The sequence below is a fragment of the Sceloporus occidentalis genome, unplaced genomic scaffold, assembly GCF_023333645.1.
Source record: "Sceloporus occidentalis isolate IW3139 unplaced genomic scaffold, rSceOcc1.0.p SCAF_2, whole genome shotgun sequence".
Lineage (NCBI taxonomy): Eukaryota > Metazoa > Chordata > Lepidosauria > Squamata > Phrynosomatidae > Sceloporus > Sceloporus occidentalis.
This window is the reverse complement of record NW_028316982.1, coordinates 19,139,037-19,154,931: the sequence shown is the minus strand read 5'-3', so window position 1 is coordinate 19,154,931 and position 15,895 is coordinate 19,139,037. Positions and strand designations below refer to the sequence as shown.

The 15,895-nt window shown below is 40.3% G+C and overlaps 1 protein-coding gene across 3 annotated transcripts in view; it reads right to left on the bottom strand.

Moving 5' to 3' along the window:
• Positions 1 to 15,895, bottom strand: part of PLD1 (phospholipase D1) — a 147,177-nt gene that overhangs the window by 14,482 nt on the left and 116,800 nt on the right. For 2 of the 3 annotated variants that reach the window (XM_089508838.1, XM_089508839.1), the window contains 3 exons: positions 9,984 to 10,097; positions 3,915 to 3,964; positions 2,756 to 2,890 (listed from right to left, as the gene is read on the bottom strand). In XM_089508838.1, the coding sequence (XP_089364964.1) occupies positions 2,756 to 2,890; positions 3,915 to 3,964; positions 9,984 to 10,097 (299 nt within the window). Of the gene's footprint in view, positions 1 to 1,614; positions 1,977 to 2,755; positions 2,891 to 3,914; positions 3,965 to 9,983; positions 10,098 to 15,895 lie in introns of those variants that run through there. The other variant, XM_089508840.1, reaches the window with a different exon arrangement.

Here is a 15,895-nt window from a genome sequence, read left to right as displayed (position 1 = left end):
TCTGGAAGACCCACAAAATAATATATTAACATTAATGGATATAATTGACGAATTTGGAGAATACACAGGATGTAAAATTAACAGAGATAAATGAGCAATATTAACAAAGAATATGAAAAAGGAAGAGGAGATATGGCTACAAGAAAAAACAGGAATTAAAAAATATATAAAAAAATAAAGTATTTGGGAATATGGATATCAAAAAACCTCAATTAATTATTTGAAAACCATTACACAAAGTTGTGGGGTGAAGTTAAAAAAGATTTAATGAATTGGAAAAAAATTCAATTATCCTTTTTAGGTAGGATTGCGGCAATAAAAATGTCAATACTCCTGAAAATTATTTTTTTTATTTCAAATGACCCCTATTATAAATCCAAACAAACCATTCAAAATCTGGGAAAGAGATATATCATATTTCATATGGCAAAACAAAAGGCCAAGAATTAGACTAAAATTACTTCAAGATGCCAGAGAGAGAGGTGGCTTGGCTCTTCCAAATTTGCAGCTATATGCAGAGGCATGTAGTCTTATGTGGATAAAAGATTGGATGAAATTAGAAGGTTATTAGAATTGGAAGGAGAATGACTAAGTTTTGGTTTTCATGCATATTTAGTATACGATAAGGAAAAAGCTAATCAAATAATTAATAATCACTGTGTGAGAAGAAATTTATTGAAAGTCTGGAACAAATATAAAAGGAATATTATTCATAAACTTCCCATGTGGTTATCGCCCCACAAAGCAATATATAGGAAAGAAATGATTAGGCGAGAAAAATGGTTCAAATATAATGAATTGACCAAGAAAAATGTGGGTAAAATAAAAATAAAAACACAAGAAGAATTGGAACAAATAGGATTTGATATGGGGTGTTTCGCCTATAGATGGATTTATGAGAGAATGATGAAGGATCTAAAAGAATATGGAGATGAGGAAGATAAGACAGAATTGGAAATATTATTAATTAATGATCAAGAAAAGCTGATTGGGAAACTCTATAAGAAATTATTGGAACTGGAGATGGAAGATGAAATTATTAAAGATATTATGGTTAAATGGGCTAGATATCTCAGTCATAATATACAGTTATAGATCAATGGGAACATATTTGGACAAAAGGACTGAAATATACCGCTTCACAAAATATAAAAGAAAATTGGTTTAAAATGTTCTGTCGCTGGTATCTAACTCCAGAGAGGCTAGCGACAATTTACAAAAATAAAAATAATAAGTGTTGGAAATGTGGGGAGACAACAGGAACATTAATACACTGTTGGTGGAATTGCAAAAAAGTAAAAAGTTTTTGGAAACAAATCAGAGAAGTAATTTGTGAAATATTGCATATCAAATTAGAACTAAAACCAGAAAGCTTCCTATTGGGAATATTTGATAGTGAGATTGAAATAAAATATGGAAAACAATTGTTCTATATGACAGCAATAGCAAGAATATTATTAGCACAAAAATGGAAGACAAAAGAGTTCCCAAAGAAAGAGGAGTGGGTATCAAAACTAATGGAGATAATAGAAATAGATACATTGACTCAAATATTAAGGGATAAATCTATGGGGAATCTCTCAGGAAAAATTGAAGAGGAATGGTGTTTAATAATAATAATAATAGGATTTATTTATATGCCGCCCAATCACTGGGAATCCAGGTGGCTTATAACAGAGGGGATAATAGACGGTTCCCTGCCCTCAGGCTTACAATCTAAAAAGACACGACACAAAAGGAGAAGGGAATGGTGAGGGGGGGAGGGGATCAGGTCCAGCATTCTTCTCTTCCTCTGAGGCCTGGACCAAGGCAGATGGGCTGGAGGGAGGGCTCTTTTTCTTAATCGAGGCCGGGCCCGATGGCGTTGGGCCTACCCTTTCACTCCCTCCCAGGCCAGAAGATGACAGTTGGAAGGAGGGAGGGGAGGGCTCTTCCTCTTCAGGCCCGATGGCGTTGGGCCTGTCCTTTCGCTCCCTCTAGGGCCAGAAGATGACAGTTGGAAGGAGGGAGGGGAGGGCTTAGTGTTTGAATATATGAGGAAGCAATGGGGGAAATTATTTTTATAGGATAATGGTGTCTGAAATAGATAATTTGATAGACAGAACTGATTTGTAGTTAATATAATTATATGCTGAATAAGCGTAGCATTCGTAATGGAAAAAAGATGTAGGTACAGTAAAAACTGAATAGAAGAATAATGGTAATAATATTGGTAAAATAATAGAATAGGTGAGATTAATAGGATATGTATAAGAGATGTATAAGAGATACATAAAATAATAGATTAAGCAAAGAGGATGGAAGTCACAGGGTTAAATGTAAATAGGGGTGTAATTTATATGTTGTTATTGTGGGTATGTTGATTTATTGTCTTTGGTACGTTTTGTGTATGTATGGGTGATGGTGGTGGATGGGATATATGTGTATACAATTTAATTAAAATTATATTAAAAAGAGAATATAGAAGGAGTTCATTCACACTTCTAATGTAAGAATGTTCAGACAGATCATGTTCTAGGGCTGAACCTTCACAAATCCGTTGGTGAATTGTGACTTGGTTATTTAACAATTATAGAATCATAGAGTTATAAGGGACCACAAGACCTATCTAACCCAACCTCTTGCCATATAGGAACACACGACTCCTGAGATATGACCAACCAACCTCTGTGCAAAGATCTCCAGAGAAGGAGAATCTCCCATCCTCTGAGACAGTCCACTGTTCTCTCTCTTACCGAACAACCTTCGTACTTACCAATTATGACTGTGTTGTCATCAACAATCATCAGTTTGCTGTGAACATAGATCAACTCTGTGACAAGCTTCCCTTCTAGCTCAGCGTGGTTTCGAAGTCCACAGAAGGAAATGTAGTTAATCCATTGGTCTCCCACTGAAGAACATCATGCGATGGGTAAATGAGAGGGGAAAGAATGTTTTTGGAATTAATAAGAAGCTGATCAGGAAAATAATTTACTAGAGGGTAGATTTCAGTGAAACATCTTGCTGGTTCAACAAGGAACCCAATTACTTAGCAGTTGATGAGGTCTTTGTCTTGGAACTGGGCAGTTTCTTCTCTATCCTTTAATAATTTTTTATCTTTATGCTAGACTTGGACTGGACAGACCTTTGAGTAGAAGACATTTTTAAATACAGGACTGCCCTCTGACAGGTCTTCTCATTGAACACATTTTAAAACAGAGGACTGCCCTCAGGAAAGCAGGACATAATGGCTGAGATCCCACATCAGGGGTATATTGCATAAATATCTACATGTGGCTCAATCTTTGATTACACTATGTAATTCTGGTATTGAATGGTAATGTTGTACAATGGAATGCACAACAGAAGACACATGGACAATAACATTCACAACTGAAGGAATGCTGTTGGAAATTTCAGCAGGCCAGAGAAATGTGTATTGGTCAAGAATGGACATCTGCATGTGCAGTGACACTGCATGTGGACCTCCATTTCCATAACCATCAACACTGCACATCATACAAAGATGTCCAAGTGTTCCATAGGGAAACTTACTCATGCTTATGACAGCAATGGGATTCTGGCCATGGGCACCCTATTTACAACCCAGATTTCTCCCCATTCTTAATACTAACTCACATTAACTAGACTAGAGTAGGGGAAGCAAGAAGAATAATTCACTTTCAGCTTCATCCAAAGGGATGCTGAGAACAGCCGCTATATTGTTTTTGTCTGACACCCAGATGTTGTTTTACTAGTTTGTTTTCTTTACTCTGAAGATCTTCTTGACATAATTGAGGCCTCCTGTGCTCCTAGTTATACAGTCATGCAATTATGCACTGGCTAACGTGTGCTTTATAGCATATCAATCAAGGTTTAGTATCCTCAAAGCCCAACAGTACAAAGCACACAGCGAGGTGAGGCAAAGCACTTACTTTCTGCTTTCAGCTGTCCCAGAATCGAATTATCTCCTCTGCACATAGTCCTGGAAGAATTAAGGCCATGATTAAAGTCAGAAAACAACAGCAATTGAATGAGTTTACAAGGATGGAGCTAATTAAAATTGCCAGATACGTTCATCTGTAAAATAAAGAGGAGGGAGAAACAAGGGAAGGTAACAGATTCAGAAGCAACAGCAACATTGAGAGAAGGAGAAAAATGCCCAATGATCTTGATTTTGGACGCAAAACAGTGAAACCATACCTACAGTGGAAGTCTGCTTTTGTTCTGAACAGGCAGGCACAAGCAACTGGAAGCCCAAAGTGTGCATGTAGCCCTTGGCCTAATTTTAAAAACTCTTTGCAAAGTGATTAGTTAAAGTCTCTGCAAGAATGATCTGTTCTTTCTCTAGCAGCCCACTAAATGGGAAGGAAGAAGAAAAGAGAAAAAATGTGGCAGAGGGGGAAGGAAGAAGGAGTGAGAGTGTAAAAGGACATAGTTGGCATAGGATGGCATATATCGCATTGGAAGATGAGCAAGTAAATGCACCTCTGGTGTTGTCGGTGATGTAACTGACCCCTGTAATTGGCCCTGTAATTTTGCTCCCAGAGCAGACATGGAGACAGAATTGGCATCTGGGTTTGTGGAAGAGTCTTGTCCCTGTATTACCATCTATATTCATCCTTTAATAAGTGAACAGTTGTTTAAGATTTGGAAGTTATTTGTAGGCCAATAAAGGTCTGCCTCCCATAGTTTATGAGAGGGCTGTTTTACTCTCCAGCTCATTGATGATGCATCTAAGTGGTCTCAGCAGAGAGAAGAAGTAGCAGAAAAAATAATGTTTATGGGGTGGGGGAGTGGACTTGAAGCTGTATGGGGAAGGCATATCTCTGGGGAAGGAGTATCCAGAGTTGATTCCTTGAAAGAGTCCTTTGCCTTTCTCACTTCTCTTGGAATGGATCCTTCCTCACTGGGAGAAAAGTGGGAAGCTGACTGCATCCCTCTCTGCTCCAGCAAAGAAGGACTGAGAGTCCCATTTCACCAGGGAGAAGCTGTTGCCTTTGCACTTGGTCACTTGGAAGCAGCATCTCAGCATCTGGCCAAGCAGTGGCTGAGAAACTTCTTGCCCATGTCAGCCTTGTGGCAAAGGCTGGAAGAGGCAAAAGGCTTTTTGGTCACTGACTGCTGCTCGGTTCCCAAGGGTACAAAATGAGCAGCAACTGATTTTGATTTGATTTTGCAGCAGAACAATTGACCTAACACCAAGTAATAGGTGTTGGGAGAGTGCCTAAGAAAAGAGGAAGACCACTTTATGGATGGATAATGCAATCAATGAAATCAGATCTTAAAATGATTGTTAAATTTAGAGTGCTCTTCTTCAAGGGATCTTCATAAATCAAAGCAGACTTGGTGGCAATTAACAACAACAAATGTGAGGACCCAATCTGGCTCCCTTAAGATCACACTTTTCAACTAGATGTAAATCTAGAAACGAGACAGCCCATGTGGGAAGACTGAGGATGGGCTCTCCTATTGCCTTTCATCCCACTTCTTTAGGTGATTTTACCTTAAATGCAGCCCATCAGATGAACATAGCCTTCAGCACTGTTGTTGAGTCCCCCTAATATTACCCGAACCTCTATTATTAACTCTTCTCTCTCTTTTTTGTTACAAAAATGGGCCTCATACCCTTAGAGGACACAGAGACAATTTGGCCATGTCTATGAATCCATTGATGTTGTATAATTTGATTTATGAATAAATTGTTTATGAATTAATTTATCCTTGAATTGATTGATTCAATATCTCTGATGTATATATACATGAGTATAAACAGTTTGCTGTGGCATTACCCTTGCTATGGGCCTGTTATCATTTCAAATAATTGTTTTTGAAGCTTGACCTTATTGTTATTAATTACATTGTCCTTTCTATGTAGCTTTTGATGATTTTTAAGTATGTTGAATTGACAATTTTGATGTATATATACAATTGTAGAAACAGTTTGTGTTATATACAGGATCCCCCATACTATGCCTGGATGCATATATGTTATAGTTCATTATGGTAGTTTATTTCTGATTGGTAAATTCAGAGTATGAACAGAATTCAGTGTATGAACAGAACTGGGCTGTAAAGTATAGGAAGACACCGTTGGCCAAATTGGTTTTTTTTAAGGTTTAACAACGGATCCAGAGCACCTCTCCTTGCTTCCACAGATTGCAACTACAGCTGTTCAAAACCTGGCAATTGCCCATCCCATCTTAAAACAAATAGGTGTCTAGATTAGCTTCTTATTGAGGTTGCTTGCAAATGTGCATCTGTTTATTAATGCTGAAACCAACCAAGAGTCCACTTCTGCAATGTATCTGTCTCTGAGTCAAAGTGGGCTTGGGGTGGAACTAGGTAGGAGGATGGTCAAGGAAGTGCCAAAAGTCTACAATCCTGCCTCGAGCATCCCTTACTACTCCCTATAACACACACTTATTGAAGTATGTGGTGCATTATCAGTTGGGGAAATACACAATGTTATGATATTTGTGTATAAGGAGAAGATTCTCACCTCTCACTGTGCAATCTGGGCATTTCAGGACAGATTAAAGGAAGCACTTTTTCATATATCTGTCTAATCAAGTATTGTGAACTCTGACTGGTAGTGTATCTCAGCTCTCCTGGAGATGCCAGTACAGAGCCAGAGTGCACAAATGTTATTATTCTGGACTACAAGTCCCAGAATACCCCTGCCAGCATTCCTCCTTTTTCTTCTTCTTTATTTTGTGTTCTAGTCCAGAGAAGTAGCTTTTGCAAGCTCTGGCCCTAACATAAGTTTGAAGAATGGAACAGAGAAAGATCTCCCCTCACCAGTCTTCTCATTAAAAAAACATAGATTCTTACTACTCTCTTCACACAGCCAAACATGGTTTGTTAACCCAAAATTATGCCTCATGCCCAGGATGCAAGAGGACCCAGGTTCATATCTTAGAGAACCTCTGCCTGCAGGAAAAGGTTGGCTGTCTTTCAGAAGGGATTGTTGCTCTATAGTAGAGCCATGAATCTTCAGGCAGAAGGTCCCCAGCTGACAACCTTGGCTCTCCATTTCAAAGACCCTGGTGTTGGGAAAAGTTATCCTCTGTGAAATCCTAGGGATCCACTGGTGGTCAGAGTAGACAATGTTGATTCTGTGTTGACTGCTACCATCCATGTCAATGGGATGGCAAATCCACTTCAAGTTTTAGTCTAAAGGAACTATCAAAGATAGTTGAAATACTGTTCCTAAAATCCAGTTTAAGCACCTTGGATCACTCCTTGAAAGTACAAACTTATCATCCTACTCATCAAAGCCACCAGCTTTACTTGGCTGGGCTAAATAAGACAAATGGATTGTATAAGTCTCAGCTCATTCTGTTTCTAAACTACTGTGTTTGTTTGCAACCCTAAGCAATGTGAGTCATGCAAGAAAATTTCCAGACATCAAATGGCTCACTGAGGGGATTCACATTGTTTGGGTTGCTCTTGAAGAGACCCTAAAGAATTAATCATACCTATGACTCACTGTTATGACACATTTGCATGTTGCAAGCATTGCTCACAGGACTCACCCCACATCTGCCAAACCTTGGTATGCGAATCAGGCAACAGAAAGCAGCTGTTTAGGGAATCAGTATTCATTAACGTGCTTTTAATTTATTATCTACATGCCTTTTATTAAGATACCTAAATATTCTAAAGACATCAGACTCCATCTGATTTTGCAATCTAAACAGGCTCAACTCTTGTCAGTACTTGGATGGGAGACTACCAATGAATACCAGGTACTGTAGGCTGTAAAGTAAAGAAGGAACTGGCAAAACCACCTCTGTGTATTTCTTGCCTAAGAAAACCCTATGAAATTCATGGGGCCACCATAATTCGATAGGCAATTTAAAGGCACATACATGCACACACATGCCTTTTATTTCTTCTTTCTTTTCTGTGTGTGTGTGTGTGTGTTAGGGGCAGGAAATCTGGTATCTATAAATGAAAGTGTGACATTCAAGAGAAAATTGGAAAATGAGAGAAAAAAGCTTAATTAAAAAGTTAATGAGGAAATGTTTCCCTTGAGATTTTCTTGGAACGGCACAACACAAAAATCTGTACTCCCTCTGCTGGCTATTTGACAGAAATATGCATTGAGGTTATTGTTCTCTAGTGAACTCTGCCTATGATGATTTTATTTAGCTTAACCGGTTTAATATGTAGTTTTAATCTTACACTGTTTAATCTTGTTTTAAGGGGGGCATTATGTATATATGGATGTATTTTAACCTGTTGTAAGCTGCGTTGATTGCCTGGCAAAAAGCGGGATAGAAATAAAAATTTTATTATTATTTATTATTTATTATTCTCAAGGTGTGAAAGAAGAATGCTAGCACCAGATTGGGAGAAAGAAGTCTTGGGGTATTGGGCCAGGACAGAATGTATTGAAGGCTCTTCAAATGTTTTAGTAACTTATAAAATGTAATCAGACAAAAAACATCAATAAAACACACAGCTATTTTTGTAAAAGCTTGTTACAGTCCACAATCCTTGCCCTTCTAGCTGTGTCATTTTCATTAGTAACACATTAGATCACATAACAGCAACAGTCATTTAAAGTTAAAAGCCAGGATTCAAAGAACTGTATGGCATATCTCTTTGTGTCCTAAAGGGAGGGAACCATATTGCTTATAAAAGTTATTTTTGAACCACAACTCCCAGAGTTCCCTGGACAACATGATTCTTAGTTAAGTTGGTCAGAGGATTCCAAGGTTTGTCATGCAAAAAGAAGAAGAAAAGCATTTTTCAAAGTTCTGCATAGGGTTTGTTTCTGAAAAAGTTCTGTTGTTTCCAGTTAAACATTCACACTAGGCATGCACAAACCATTGGATGTGTGTCTGAATAAGGGCCTACATTAGTAGAAATATAAATCTTTGCTTATTTCATTCTCACATGCAAGAGCAAAGAATTTCAAAAACTTTCTTCTTGCTGGGTGAGATTACAAGAGGTATTGTGCTTTTAATTTTGACCATGAAAGCGTTTGTGCAAAATACACAGTTTTCTGTGCAAAGTTCTCTGCACAAACTTTTTTGGCACATTTTTATTTTTGCAAAAAGTGCCAAAATGTGAAAAAAACTTATGCCAGTTGACTTTTTTTTTTTTTTTTGGACAAGGTGTCTGATGTGTAAAATCACCTTCTCTCATTGAGGACAAGAAAATGTTCAAGTCTTCTTTGCATTCCTAGTATTAGTGCCTGGCATCCCAAGGCTAGATGGAGACTCAGTGGGTCCTACAACTGATGCGTTTATTGGGATTTTTTTTTTACAAATTCCCACACACAGGCATGCACACACAGACATACATGCGCATGAACAGTACTATCCCCATGTGATTTCCATCTTCATTTGTTGAAAATACTGTCTCAAGCTACTGCCACACTGTAGAATTAATGAAGTGTGACACTCAGTTAATTGTCATGGCACCACCCTATGGAATCCTGGGATTTGCTGTTTGTTGTGGCACCAGAGCTCTCTGAAAGAGAAAGCTAAATATTTTACAGAATTACACATCCCAGTATTCCATAGTATTAAGCCATGGCAGTTAAAGCGGTGTCACACTGCATTAATTATGTGGTGTAGATGCAGCCTCAGAAGTTGAGTGCCCTTCATGGCTGTGTGCTGGAAAAAACCGATGTGTTTTCAGCTTAGTGTACCCTACATAATTCAGTTTCTGGTGTACTGGGGAGGGGAGTCATAACTAGCACATAGAGCTGCTGGTGCGCATGATAGCAAGTCTTCAGCTCCCCGCTCCATGAAACCTGTACAAAGGAATTCCCCCAGACAGCACTTTGACAAGGGTCCCTTCAGTTATGGTGGTGACCCTTTTGATTCAGAGGCAGAGTTTCAATCAGAGATTCCTTTTGCTTGTGAAATTTCACAGAACACTTGAACAGATGTCAGTTGTGTGCTGCCCAGAACCCTTACCACAGTGTACCATGTCCATAGCACATGTGGCTGGAAATAAATGCTAGTGTAGAGTATCCAAGATACCTGTAGTTAAAGTGCATGATTGCTTGCAGTGCATTTCCTCCTCCTGTTGAAATATCACCTTCAAATCCTGGCAGCAGAGGGATCACTACGTAGACCCGATAACGTTTATTTTCCCTAATAGAAAAGTACAGAATAAGTGAGCCAACCTTTACAAAATTATTTTCTGAGAAAGAAAGACAGAAAGAAAAGAAAATCAATTCAGAAAATAATAGAGCTCAGTTTATAATTTCAAAGTTTCCTAAACTCTGCCTGCCTTTTATCTCTCTCTCTCTCTCTCTTACACACACACACACACACACACACACACACACACACACAAATTGTGCTCATAATTGTTTGCCAAATCTGGTAGGTATATGTATGTGCAGTTTTTTTCAGTGATCCCTGTCTAGTTTTCCGTAACTTAGCACTACCCAGATGTGTTTTACTACAATGTTCATCCAGTATCAACAGGATATTTTCATTCAAGGGCCCTTTCACACAATACAGTTATCTACAAGACAGACACATCAGGAATATCATTAAAACAAACAAGCTCCAGTTATTTACCGCTTCATACCACCTAAGCAGTGTCTAAGCAGTTTACAACTGTAAGCTAATTTGCCCCCAACAAACTGGGTACTCATTTTAGTGACCTCAGAAGGATGCAAGTTTGAGTCAAGCTTCAGACCTTTTGCTGGTCTTGAACTCGCAACCCTACTACTGCATTTAACAACTGCGCCACCACGGCTCTATACTATCAACCAGGGCACCATGGGTTGCTGTCATACCATACAGTTATAGCGCTATGATTCCACTTTAACTGCCATGGCAACATCATGTGGAATTTTGGGGTCTGTGGTTTGTTGGGGCATTAGAGCTCACTGGCTATATAAATTCCAAGTACTCCTCTGTAAACTGCAAATTCAGGATTCCATAGGATGGCACTATGACAACTAAAGTAAAATCAGAGTGCTATATCTGTGGAGTGCCAAAGGGTTCTTGCTCTCTATGGATTGTTCCCAAACTCAGGAAAAGCAAGAATAGAATACAGAATGAATGATCACTCAAGAATGAATGATCATTCATGAAAAGACCAGCACAGAATTCATATAAGAGACTTTGTTCAGTTTCAGCTGGCAAATAAAAAGGCATTGCAAACATTATTTTCCCTTTTAATACATTTTTTTTTTTATTCTGGTCAACAGATGATGATCATGCAGGGCAACCAAATTCTGTAGTTTCATCTTCAGAGATGTCTTTCAGTTCCTCTAATTAAACAAACAATCAAACTTTTGCCAGATAATTATATCTTACCTATTTAAAATTCATATAGAGACTGGCTTTCCAGATATTCATAATATAATTTAGGGCTGTTACAAAAAACAATTCTTCTTTTATTGCAAGCCAAAGAAGTAGAAATAACCACTAGATGGCGGGCACCCTATATCTGGGATAAAATTACTGAAAAAGCAGACAACTACTGATTCTACCCCAAGCAAAAAAACAACAACATTTTTTAGCAATTGTTTCTTTAAATAACAAATGGCTAGGTTCAAAATAATAGTGCCATCTTATACCACAAAGCTACTACTGAAATAATTACAGATTAAATAATTCCAGATTACCCCTGATCTGCATTATGATTAGATGTCACAAGGTGATAGGGAAGATAACTTACACAGGTAGTGGACAGAACGCAATGAAGAGAATGCTGTTTTAGCTGCTTACTTATATTAATGGTGCCTGCTAGTTGTGCCATTAGACAAAAACATTGAACTGTATGGAAAAAGGCTTTTCAGGCATCCAAAGTTACATTTAATATTGTGCCTTGTAAACTGTAGTTCTCAAAAAACTTACAATGCAATATTCACAAAGGCTGGGAATGGCTTCATTCTGTTCTCACTTACTTGGGAATAGGCCCCAATGAACTCATTTCTGAGTAAACACATAGGACTCAATCATATAGGTCAGAGGATCACAATCTGTGACCCTGGGCTTGCATGTGTTCCTCAGTCCAGTTTTATGAGGTGGTTGGGCTAAACTCACAAGAATCTGGCAAGCTAGCAATTCAGACTTCTGATATGGGTGACTTATACCACCAAACCACTGAGTGGAGAGGCACAGGGAGGAAGGGAAGAGAAAGGGTGGAAAAAAGAGAGAGCATACTCACATTACACAATTATACCAGGTTGACTACCATTTTAACTATCATGGCTTGAACATTCCTGCGACTTGTTTTTTGGTGAGGTACTTACAATCTCTGCTATATGTACTTGCCCAAACTACAGCACTAGAATTCTCAAGCAGAGAATTCTGAGTAGCTCATCAAATGGCAGAATGCAGAATTCTGCAGCATGGCACCATTAAAAGACTTGTCAAAACTGCTGCAACTCCATGACTCTATGACTCTGAGAGATAATACTTTCAGAGTCAGAAAAAAGCAGGATGGCAGAGAGAGGGAGAATGTGGGTGGGAGAAAGAGAGAAATGGCAGAGGGAGAGGAGGGAGGGAGGGAGAGAGAAGGGGGGACAGATAAAGAAGGCAGAGAAGAGACTGGCAGAAAGAAAGAGGAAGGACGGGGTAGTCTTGTCTACTGTTGGCTTTGGATCCATACATTTCTTTCTCTCTGGCAAATACATCCTGAGATATTGCCACTGATGGAAAAGAGAGAGGGGGGGAGGGAGGGAGGGAGGGAGGGAAAGAAAAAACAAAGGGGAATGGGGGGTCTTTACTAATCTTTGAGATTAGTAGAGAGAAGCAGATTTATTCAATGGACCATTTTCTAAAACTAAATTAAGTCATGATGTCTCAATTCTCTAAAAGTACGTCATTTTTTCTATGTGTTGCAGTAGAAATGAACTTCCACTAACTGTAATCAAACATACACACCTGCTTTAGTTTTAATTAAAGGTGTCATCTGTACAAAGCAAGGTGGATAGTGCAGAAATGAGAAATAATAATTACAGATACTTGCCAAAATAATTATAAAAGGGTAATTTATGAGCAGTCTATTTTCATTCAAAACAGCCAAGCTTACTTATAAACTCTCTCTCTCACACACACATATCCATGTAAAAGAAAGATGTGAGCTAATTAATTATATATGCCATGTACTGCTTGAAAAACAAAGATAAGACTATGACTGGATGGAACACTCATGTCCTTCCATTAAGGTTTAGCTATTGATGCAAGAGTGAATTCTTCCACATGAGGCCTAGATCATTAAAAGAATCTGTGCATTATTTGATAGATTTGACAGTAATTATGATTTCATAGCAATATGACTGACTAACTGTGATTCAACTTGATCTGTTTTTTAAAGCAGCACTACATAAAATGGATTAAACTATTGGAAAACATCCACTGAAAACAGGTACAGATTATAGATTAGAAAGCACACTTATGTTGAAAGCACATCAATCTACCAAGTACTGTATCTAACACAACCCCCAGAATCTGAATCTTTCAGTGTTCAGGAGAGGAGGCTCGGGATATTTCTTCAGGGAAAGACAAGCAATATCTTGTTCGCAGCGGCTCCATCCTGCATTATCTGAAAGCAGGTCAAAACTCCACTGTCTGGTAAAGCTAGATTATTATTTTTTTGCCATCTGCCCACTAGGCATGTGCACCATTGCACAAACACACCACCAATGAACTCCAATTACTTCTCTCTTCCCACTCAGATGCCATTCCATTAGACCAGGGGTGCCCAACTTAAAAGGAGGTAGGGGCCGAAATTAAGGTCTGCTAGGTTGTTTGGGCCGCCAATAGGTTTAGGACAGGGAAATCTAGGACATTTAGGTGACATGTAGGACATTCAAGAAAAATGGAGGACATGACCAAATAAACGCTGGAAGCATATAAATGTAAATCCATACTTCTTAACCATGCTCAAAATGAAGGACATTTTGGAATCCCTCCTCCTGGACAGGAAGGCTGAGATGGAAGACATGTCCAGGAAAAGGAGGGAAAGTCTGGTCATCCCTTCCCTCCTTCCTTTCTTTCCCTGTTTCCTCCCTCCCTCCCTCCCTCCCTCCCTCCCTCCCTTCTTTATTTTTTTGCTTCTTTCTTTCCTCCCTACCTCCTTTCCCTCGCTCCCTCCTTTATTTCCTTGCTTCTCTTTCCTCCCTTCCTCCTTTCCCTCCCTCCCTCCCTCCTTTCTTTCTTTTCCTCCTCTTACCTTCGCCTCTTCTTTCTTTCCTTCTTCACTACCTTGATTCTTTCTTTCCTCCCTTCCTCCTTTCTTCCTTTCCCTGTTTCCTCCCTCCCTCTCTGCTTTCTTTCTTTTTTCTTTCTTTTCCTCCTCTTACCCTCCCCCCTTCTTTCTTTCCTTCTTCACTACCTTGATTCTTTCTTTCCTCCCTTCCTCCTTTCTTCCTTTCCCTGTTTCCTCCCTCCCTCTCTGCTTTCTTTCTTTTTTCTTTCTTTTCCTCCTCTTACCCTCCCCCCTTCTTTCTTTCCTTCTTCACTTCCTTGATTCTTTCTTTCTTTCCTCCCTCCCTCCCTTCCTTCCTTCTAGAGGAGGAGGAGAAGGAGGAGGGGGGTGGGAAAAGAGATAAGGACGCCTGTGCACCACATTGTCCTCCTCCTCCTCCTCTGTCAAGTCATTCGCCTTTGAGCAGCCTGGGGTTTTTGCCAGGTGGCAGCCTTGCTGACTCGGCAGAAGAGGAGGAGGACAACTCGCTGGGCAGGGGTCCTTGTCTCTTTCCCCCATTGCTGGGCAGGCAGCCCTGGGAGGAGGAAGGAGGGGCAGATCATGGGAGTAAGAGACAAGACAACCTGCCCACCGCATTGTCCTCTTCTGCCAAGCCATTCATCTTTGAGCAGCAAGGCTGCCTGCCCAGTAAAAAAACCCAGGCCACTCGAATGACACGGCAGAGGACAACCCGGTGGGTGGGCTGCCTTGTCTCTTTCCCCCCTCCTCCTCCTCTGTCGAGTCGCTCACCTTTGAGCAGCCTGGGGGCTTTGCCAGGCGGGCAGCCTTGCAAGGACAAGGATCCCGAATCCCAGGCTGCTCGCCAAAAGCGTGGTGGCCTCCTCCTCCTCCTTCTCCACTCCCATCCACACCCCAGTGAAGACCCTGGGCTCCTTATCTTAATGAGCCAAACCACTGCCCTCTCTCGCTCTTTGGCTTTCTCATTCCCTGCTGTCTCTCTGCCCTCCTGGCTCTACTCTGCTGCTTGCCCTGCAAAAAGCTCCTCCCTCAGGGCCTCACTCCCTCTGGGGTGAGAGGAGCTGTAAGCCTGCCCCCAGCAAAAGCTCTCCTGGGAAGTCTGGGGGAAGAGCCCATTGCTCCCATCCTCCAAAGCCCTGTGCGATCAGGGAGGACTCTGGGAGCTGGGACATCCTCCTCCTCCTGATTATTTGGCCCCTGGCCTCCAGAAATCCTTTGGTGGGCTGCATGCGGCTGCCAGGCCGCAAGTTGTGCATCCCTGCATTAGACACTCACCCATATGGTCAGCCACACAGTTGAATGTGTGATGCACTGCCTGTACAGTGCATTAGTGCATTGAGGTGTCAGTGTGCCCGGTGGCAAAGCACAATCGTGGAAGCTCCCCATACATGCCCTTTTCCACCCCACTTCATCCCATGCCCCCTTGTTGGACTATCTGGTTTGTGTATATTGTAATTACATCCATTGCATTATTGGTGATCATGTTGGCTTTGCCACAGTCCCACACTAGCACCAGGCTGTTTATATGCTGGTGCAAAGATGAGCATTTACTGCCTTGATTAGGAGTATCCCAGCTTCTTTTTGCTCCAGTTTTTAGCCTCTTAATGCAGCTTTGTTTCGCTTCCCAACCGTTGTAGCCTCATGAGTTGTCTAAACCTTGTGCCTTCAAAACAGCTGGAAGCTACTTTATTTTGCCTGTGTGCTTCATCTCAGAGTTACTCACAATATAGGTCTTGCCATACTACACTATAGATCT